At 38.6% G+C, this 9,311-nt stretch overlaps 1 protein-coding gene across 1 annotated transcript; it reads right to left on the bottom strand.

The window, feature by feature from the left end:
• Window positions 1–2,368: 2,368 nt before the first annotated feature.
• On the bottom strand, window positions 2,369–9,055 carry BTBD3 (BTB domain containing 3). Its single transcript, XM_026064174.1, has 4 exons — window positions 8,733–9,055; window positions 8,127–8,217; window positions 7,508–7,626; window positions 2,369–3,401 (listed from the first exon to the last, which is right to left on the bottom strand). Exons 1-4 carry the CDS (start codon window positions 9,053–9,055, stop codon window positions 2,369–2,371), a joined length of 1,566 nt encoding a protein of 521 aa, XP_025919959.1.
• Window positions 9,056–9,311: the final 256 nt, after the last annotated feature.

Here is a 9,311-nt window from a genome sequence, read left to right as displayed (position 1 = left end):
CTGCAAGCAACTTGTAATCACTGTGAGTGATGATCAGATTGACATCTATGTCAATCATTTGCTATAAGAAAACTTAATCCATTGCTTACTGTCTCACTCTGTTTTCAAATGTATTTAAAATAAATAGAACTACTGCTCAGACATTGCCTAAAAGTAGATGACCATTGTCTCATGACAGTCCTAGATTTCCTGTTGCAGTCTCTTCAGCAACTCTTTCTCTAGCCCATATAATTATAGTCTGGTTATTTTTGGCTGCAGATCTAAATATAATTAACTGGAGGTTTTTTAAATCTCTCTCTGGGAGTCTTCCATGCAGCATTCTGTTTAGATTTCACTAACAGGCTGGTTTATGTACATCTGTTATAAAAAAAAACCAAAAAAACTATACATTTTGAGGGTGTTTTCAGAAAGAATGTTAATTTGCTTTTTATATATATATTTTATATATATATATATACACACACACGCACACATGCACACACACATATATATATTTATATTAAAAAAAATTACCACTAAGATGGGTGAAGAGCATGGATCTTGCAGCACAGTTTTTCACCTGTCTCTCCTTTTATTACCTAGAGAGAAAATCTGGGCTTTTGCCATAAAGTGTTTGATGTCTACACTCCAGTTTTCCTTGCTTCAGACTTTATTTTGGACACTGCAAAGATGTATTGGCATTTTAAGATGGCCAAAGGCCAGGATTCCAACAGCCAAGAAACACTTAGAGTAGTAGTATTAAGCTGGTAAGAAATCATATGGGGGAAAATCTGTAACAAAACCGACAAGGGAATTTAGGGTTATGCTACATTAATGTGCTGATATAATATAACATTAGTCTTCAATCTGTCTAAAGAACCATTTGGTCCTCTCATTTGCTTAAAACATACACAACAAACAGAACCCACTTCAGAAATGACATCAGAATGAGATGCATTAAAATAGGTAGTGTCCCTTTTAGAAGCAACTGTCACAATGCAATGGTGAAGAATTTTCTCATGTTTAAATAGTACCTGTATCTCTTATTTATACTGATTTCCTTCCCTGATAGTCATGAACCCACAATACTTTTCCAAAAATGATACAGACATATGACAGAAAGCTTGAAAAAGAACTCAGATAAGGAAAAGGTTCTGTGCCACACAACCCTCCGATCGATGTTTAACCACAAGCAGTTGCAAGGGATTCAACATTAACATATTAGAGAAGACTTTCTCCTCCTCACTGTTATTGCCTTAGTGCATATCATCAGATATGACCATAGTTGGGAATCTTCTCATCTTTGTCTAAATTTCCACTGATTATGTATAGTAATAAAAAGACGACATTTCATTTTACAGAAAAAAGTCCAAGTCAGGATTAGTACATTCTTTTGCTCCTCTACAATCTGCCTCTAAAATGTTTTGAAGGAAGAAAAAGACCTACAAGGAAAAAAAAAAACCAACTAACTTGTATCGGATGCTAGGTGTTACCCCCCCCCCCATTTACTTAGCAAGGGTTCAAACAAAAGCCATTTAAATAGTAATTCAACCTAAATATAGCAAAACTAGGTCATGGGAGTAAAAGTTTAAAAGCTTCCTACACAATTTGTGCACATGCAAGTACTTCCCTGCCTTCCAGGTGGAATTCCTAGAACATGAACTCTGAGGGGAACCAGTCAAGCCCAGATCCTTCACTGTAAGCGTGTCCATGCACTGGGATCAGCATGCTGTGTAGCTTCTGGAAAGCTCCTTACTTCTCTCCCTGGCCCTCTCCTCCTGCAGCTATCCCAAACAGCTGGCCATGGGAGAATCTCACTTGATGAAGGCATAACCAGTGTTTTTTCTGTTTACTGCTGAGGTGCATCTTTCAGCCACCAGGATAAAAAGTCGTCCAGCTTATTAGGATCTCTTAAGTCTGAAGAGCAGACAGAAGAGAGCACCATAAAACAAGGTTCTCTACTTTCTTCCCCTCTCCTGCTAAAATACTGACAGAGAGCAAGAAGTGAAGAAAGAGAAGAACTGATCACTGAAGACAGTGTTTAGCGTAAGGAGTCCTAGAACCTGCGAGACAAGACGGAGGCATCCTCTGATAATTACAGGTGCATCAACAAAGGAAGGGTCAGCATCACCGGCATACAGGAACATGCCTCTCTTACAAAGGTTTTAAAACTTGCTTGTTCCTAAGAGTTCCAGTTTAGAGTTAAATATTACACTTAAACTTTATCACCAACACTGTTACAAGTACAGCAAGCCAGCAACTTGTCCACAGCATTTAGTTACATATTACCTGTACTGATCACATATCTGCAGATAAAAAGCTAAGCATCAGTAGGTCTGAACCAGACAGGTTCTTCATAGCAAAATGCTTCTTCTCCACACAGTTTCACTCAAGCATAAAATATGAGTTCGGGAATCTGCCCTCCCTGTACGCCAGTGCCATTTGTACTGTCTGAAGAGCACTGAAACTGAACAGTCACTTTCCCACACTGAACTTCTGTCATTCCTTCTTGTCCAAAATAACTTAGTTCATTACCATCCAGAATCACACTAGCTGTGTAAAAGGTGTCAGGCTCAATCTGCACTGGATATTCAAACCACACGGGAAAAGTGTTACTAGAACCATCTGAGAAATATTTACTCAAGTTCTGGCCTAGTATAACTCCTTGTCGTTTGAGTTCAATCTTGGCGCTGTATTCTGCTGATCCACAGCTGGAGCCATACAGCCCAAAACCAGCAATAAACACTCTCTTATCAACAGCAAACTGAATGCTGTCACATCGGCCTCTGTAACGCCACTGGTTGCTGCGGTAAGCACAGGACTGGAAACGGTGGCATCGCTGAGGAACGAGGCCTTTCCGGGGCTTGCTTACAAATTGCAACTCTGGCTTTTTGGCTGCCGTATACCAAAGGAAGATATCATTGGTTTCATTGAGAGTCAGAATCCCAGACTGAGCAGCACCATTTGCAAAGTCATCGAGTGCCATGGTAGGGATGCGTATCAGGTACAGAGCCTTTCCTAGGACCTTGCGCTTATTCTCTATGGTAGCGGTTAGCTCTTGTCGCTGACACTCGACTTCAGCCCAGTTCAGAGCTGCTTCGAAAACAACAATTTCTTTGGCATTCAGAGTCTCCCTTCGGAGAATGCTTTCGAGTGTCTGAAAATCAATGTCACAGAATCCCTCAGATTTCAAAGCCAGCTCGGCTTGGGCATCAATCACTTCCCAGCAACGCTGGGTCAGGTCAGGTTCCTCAAATAAGCAGCTCTGGGAAAGCAGCACACAGGCATTCTTTGCACTTAGACTTGTCTCTAGGAAGTTGACACAGGCGCGGGCAAGATGAGGGACAATATACTTCTTTGCAGCATAAAGAGTGGCCAATACGGTATCTGCAGCCAGATCAATTTCATCACAATATATGTATCTGAAATAAAACACATGCATGTAATACTACTGCTTAATGCAAAAAACACTATTTGTCAACAACATCTGAAAACTAGAAACAAAGAATTCCTAAATGACTCCACATTGGAACTAAACAGTGCCTTTGGAGAACATCCATTAAATTCATAAAGAAGGTACAAGCCAAATTCACCACTGATATAAGGCCATGGAAGTCAACAGGCTTACATCTAAGGTGAGTAAGATTTTGCATTTGAGGCACAGACTAAATAGATGCTGGTTGCATTTACAAACTATGGCCCCCTCCAGCTCTGTTCTCCTTCAGGACACTCTTTGACTAATGAGAGGCTATCTCTCCCAGGAGATAGCTCCTGAATGGCTAATGTATATGGCAAACATACCACAGTCTGGAACATGTGTTACAAAGAGGACTAGGACTGTATGTCTCATGATGATGAATTTTTATGATTTACTGAGATAGTTAACTAGTCTGTCAGAAGTAAAATGCTATCCGAGTACATCAGAGGCTGCCCATCTTCATACTTTAGAACTACTGGGTTTTGTTAGAGGATGATGAAACCCATAGAAAAAGCAAACCTGAAAATAAGAATTCTGTGTCTTTATTAATGCTTACAACATCCTACCTCCAATAACACAGTGTTTTCTCACAGTCTCAGTGCATAAGGGGAAAAAAGGCTTTACTGCTAGGCTAGTGTGGTGGAAGAGATGAAAGTTAAATTATATTTATGTGACTAAACTGCTGAGATTCATTACTCATAGGGAAATGAAGAAATGTAGAATTTGTTTTTTTAATGTCTCATGCTTCAGGGCCCCATTTGCAGTTGGTAAATGCAATGTGTTAAAACCACACTAGACACAATTTTACTCTTCATGTGAATAAAGAAGTCTTGATAGTTGCGGCTGATCACCATGACTTTCTCCAGTAAAACTGAAGTTAAATGCAACCCTGTACTAATTCAAATGTTCCAGTTAGCAAGTTTCCCAACACAATGCATTTTGCAGAGCAGAATGTGCTTATAAAATGGAATTAGTACTTACACTGATCTTATTATAGCTGTAAATATCTTGATTTATATTTTTGCAGGTATAGTGTGATTGACTGAGATTCTGACCTGCAAGTCATTTCTAGTTAGTGATGAAAAAGATAGTAATGAGGAAAATACTAAAGAGTAGTTATGATTTCTAGGGTAGAATAAATTCTGGTAAAATTGGATCTGTGGTTAAAATGAACTTGTAAGAATGCTCTTCTCCAAGTCATACTTTGAAAATACGCTTAGAGTAGATACTGCCCAAGCAATATAACAAAATATAAGTGGTTACAGAGAGAAAGAATGCTAACACAGGCCCAACCCTTTCTGCCGTTATTACTTGGTTTCAGCTGGGCTATTTGTACCAACAAAGATCACAACTAGAGGTCACAGATTACAGGCTTAGGTCCTTTACTGTCCAAAAAACGTTCAGTATTTCAATTCATTTGTTTTTATGATTCCAGCTCTTTTCTCCCTTCTATTACTTCTCTTTGCCTGCTAATACTGCAGAGAATTATGACATCTGTTTTAAATTTAAATAGTACAAAAGTTGTTAGTTTAATATTCATGAAAGTGAAGAACTAATATCACTGATTAACAACAGACATAGCACAGATCAGCAATATTCCACACCTCTCACTCTGCCAATGCACCTCAATTCTGGACTACAACTGCTGATATTCCAGTTCCAACCTTTTCTTGAACAAGAGGATTCTGCAGCTAAACCACAGGGTTTGATGTTTTAGTAATACACTCCATCCTGGGTTAAAAATGAGACCATGGTTCTAACTTTAACAGTCAAGATTAAGATAAAATATAATACATTAAAAATACCAATTCAGTGGATCAGAGTATGAATTTAACAACCTCTTAACCCTATTTTTAAAACTGTAGAGAACAGCCAAATCAATTTTAATGGAGGAATAATTACTGTCTATCAGTAGAGACTATATTAAATAATATGTTATATCTAAGCAATACTTTGACTCATATTTGTCATCAATATGCACACTACACAGTTAAAGACAAATAATATTTATGGTATAAGAATTCACTGTCCAGGAAAAAAATTTGTATTTTCTATTTGTATGTATTTTCTTATGCAGATTGCGCTGCACCTCTCCTGACTATGCAAAAGAGTGTGCAAAGGAGAGGACTACTTTGGGATGGGTGAAAGTCTTTTCCTTTTTAGCCTCAGTGTTTTCAGCCTTCTGCTTTCCACTGCTCACAGCCATTACAAGGAGCACTCATGGGGAGGATTTCCGGGGCCGGGGGCGGGGGGGGGGCAGAGGAGGGAAGGGGGCTGTAGCTCCCCCACAAGCTCCACCCAGTGCAGCACATGCTCCAGATCATGAGATGAGTGGAATGCTGCACTGCATCCCTTCCCCTCTGCTGCACCACCACGGCTGCAGGCAGCCCTGCCATCCGCAGACACTGGAGCACTCTGCAGGTACAGGCAGACCGCATCACAAAGTTTGCACTGGGAAGGTTATCTCAACATCCACAAAGACAAAAAGTTTGTGGGTTTTTGCTTTTTAAAATAAAAGCTTAAAGAATAAAGAATTCCATGGTTCTGGCCATGCTCTCAAAGATAGTTTCCTAAATTGCCACAGGAAAAATCATTCGCCATGCCCTAGGTGTTGGTATTGATGTTCTCTTTTTTAGGTTTGCTCTCTAAACACATTTCTTCAAAACACTGACAAATTCAAAAAACATTCAGTTTTTACATGACAAATCACATTTAGCCACAGCGAAATAGATTTGCTGTTCAAAAAGGAAGGCGACGGGGGGGAAACCCAAGCATCTCATATTTGTGCCTTCTAGAATTCTGTATGAAAGTAAAGCACAAGTCTAAGCTCTGCAAAAAACACCCGCAAAACCAGAAAAGGCCCAAAACAGGGATCTGTAATGCACCTACCTACATAATATTATATCTTAACTTTATATTCCAGACCCATACAACAGCTGTGCGAGTTCAGCTTTTCCTGGCAGCTACTATGTTCAAAACATTTCTGATGTTCATGTTGACCTCTAAAAACTCTATGCAACAAACTCTATATGCAACTTTGAACGTTCACCTACAGTGCCACTGAAATACACAAGAAAAAAAAAGGAAACTATTCCACAGTTGCAAGCTAGTCAAAACAGTCTATGAAATACATTAAATTGTCAGCTAGTGATTACACCACTATATGCAATAAAATCTGCAGTATATTAGAAGGTTACCATCAGCTACTGATGTATATTCTTCAGCTCAAAGCAATGACAGTTGCTAAAGCTGAAGAGAAAAAAATCTCAAAAGCCATAGCATTCCTGTGACAAGGAATTTCTCTTTAAAAATTGGAGTTTCTAGATACATTCAAGGGCAATTCAGCAGGGAAACTGTTTCATTGTGTTCACTTAGAAAAAGATAACAGTTCCTATGCAGTTTGCAGGAAGAATGAAATACACAGAAAAATAGTGATTATGTAAACTGTCTTCCTTCCCATGAGTCAAATAAAACCCCATTCATTTAAATAGCCCTTTAAATCACTTTCCAAACGCATCAATATGATATATGAGCAGAAATTTAATTTTCAGAAGCTGTATTCTGTAATTTAGGATTGTTTTTCTAAGACAAGTCCTACATACAGCAAGTTTACAAAAGAGCTGGAATTATGTCAAAATACAAACCCAGCCATTCTGATGTTTTTTTTTTAAACTTTTCACTATGCTTGCAAAGTAGAACAGGTTTTTTGTTACAGCTGACAATTCTTTTTAGTAACTCCATTCCTTTGTGTAACATGTGTAGTGACAAATCAAATCAATAGGCATTACAGTATACAATGTGCCCAAAGATCCCCTGTCAAAGTCATTATTTATAACTGCCTACATTAGCCTAATATATGTATGCCTCGGAGTAGAGGGGGAGACCAAAATGAGGTAAAAACAGAAGTTTGAAATACTTGGAGCACAAAAGGAAGAATATTTTTAAACAACTGCTTTCTGTCTGCATATACTCATCTAATACTTTAACTGTGACATTAGTGTATGTATACATCATAAAGAAATATATATCTAGCAGATGAATGATGCTTACTTCAGCATAGCGAGAAAAGCAGCAGGCTCAACATCTGGTATACGGATTTCATCTTTGTCCTCAGCAAGCTCTCCATAAAACATTGCATGGAATACAGAGCTCCCAACAGCTAGGACATACTGTTGAAAGAGGGAAATCTTATTTCATGCTTTAAACTGAAAGCACTACCAATAAAAACAATGTGGGAGAGCCACTCTGACACTGGCTTCACCAACTGACACTAGACACGCTTATGTGAGAAAGTCAAACTTAAGAACAAAATGACATATATTTTCTTTGCATTTACTTCTCTTGGGCATACATGCATTAGCTACTGGAAAACGCTCACATCCATTACGGAAGTTTCCTATTTCCAGAAAAACTTCTCAAGAGTAATATTAATCAACAGAACAAGTGGTATTCTTAACTTTACAGTGAATGTCTTATCATGACAAATATAGTATTTAACTGGAAATACAAAGAAAGGTAAAGGACAGAGTATTTCACTGGATGTAACTTTTTAAAATACAGAATTACGTCTGCCCCGGAAGAGCTGAGTCTCCCACGGTACGTGCTGGTGTAACCGTGGGAGCTCCCTGGCTATCCTCCCGTCCGAGCTGCAAATGCAGCTGTTGCTTACTTTGTGTCCTGGCAACCGCTGGGTCACACCTGGTGGCCCGACCACAAAATGAACATCTGCCATCAAATCATTGTTGAACATCACTGCATTTCTACAAACAGAAGCAATGTGTTAATTTATGGTGCCCAATAACTCCATGCTTGCCCCAAACCCAAGAGAATAAACTCGTTAACACCGTAAAGTTGCATGTTAGTAGAAAGAAAAGCAGGTCACACTTTGTTTTAAACTACTTTACACATCATCACACAAATATACTGGGAAAAAAGCAAGGTTGGGGGAATAATAAAAAAACAAACTTATGAAAACTTTTCAGAAAGTAAAAATCAAAATCAAAAGCATGTATCACTGAAAATCTCCACTAAGGTCTAAAAGCAAATCTTTACTGGTATGTTGCAGCAACACTTTTATTTACTCAAGACAAACTGCTGCACTGTCTGAAAAAGAGACATTAAATTTTTTCCATTACTGGAATATTTGCTTAATGAAAAATAAAGAAACTGTATTTTATTCAGCATACAAACAAAAAACTAAATGTAAGCATTACAAACATTTTGATACTTTTCACCACTCTATTTAAGCAGCAAAAATAAACTGTCCTGAACTTACCTCTCTCTGATGGTTGGATAAAGTCCTTGCCAATTAGGTGCTGGGATAGTGTTGTTGTTATTGAGATTTTGCTGGTGGTACTGCTGGACAGCAGTTGTATTAGTGTTGGCTGGCTTCTTTCGGGGAAAAATATCAGCAGCCATCTTCTTCTTCTTTTTGGTCTTCAGGGTAATGATTTCATAGCAAACTGGAGGCAATTTGCTGCTACTACTGCTGCTGCTATTTCCCTTCTTAGAGCTTTTCTTGGACCTGTTCTTGACCGTCTCTGGAAGCATCAAGAAGAAGGTGAGACATTTCATGTTCTTTCCCTTCTCATCTACCATGAGTATACTTGTCTGTATAGCTAGATAGCCGAACTAGCTACAAACATTAAGAAATGCAAGTGTAAGCTGTTAAACATAGAGCAGCAGAGGTGAGAGTTTGTTTCTTTTCCAGCAAGGCAAGGTGACCTTTCCAGGGTACCGAATAAGAAACTGGCTTTAAGTTTGATCCAGTACTTGAATTGTTAAATACATCCCCATCATTCCTGCCAGTTTTATTTCTTCCCAGATTTCCTGATATCGAATCACTTGAAAGTGC

The sequence above is a fragment of the Apteryx rowi genome, unplaced genomic scaffold, assembly GCF_003343035.1.
Source record: "Apteryx rowi isolate R43461 unplaced genomic scaffold, aptRow1 scaffold_21, whole genome shotgun sequence".
NCBI classification, from domain to species: domain Eukaryota; kingdom Metazoa; phylum Chordata; class Aves; order Apterygiformes; family Apterygidae; genus Apteryx; species Apteryx rowi.
Note: the sequence above shows the minus strand (reverse complement) of the source record. Positions and strands in the feature narration are given on the sequence as shown.

Bases quoted from the DNA above. Each gene is read 5' to 3' on its own strand.
- BTBD3 (XM_026064174.1), bottom strand. From the start codon at position 9,055: ATGGTAGATGAGAAGGGAAAGAACATGAAATGTCTCACCTTCTTCTTG. The intron at 8,218-8,732 runs GTAAGTTCAGGA...TTCTGTTTGTAG, and splicing joins TATCCAACCATCAGAGAGAG to AAATGCAGTGATGTTCAACA. The intron at 7,627-8,126 runs GTAAGCAACAGC...CTCTTTCAACAG, and splicing joins AGCGGTTGCCAGGACACAAA to TATGTCCTAGCTGTTGGGAG.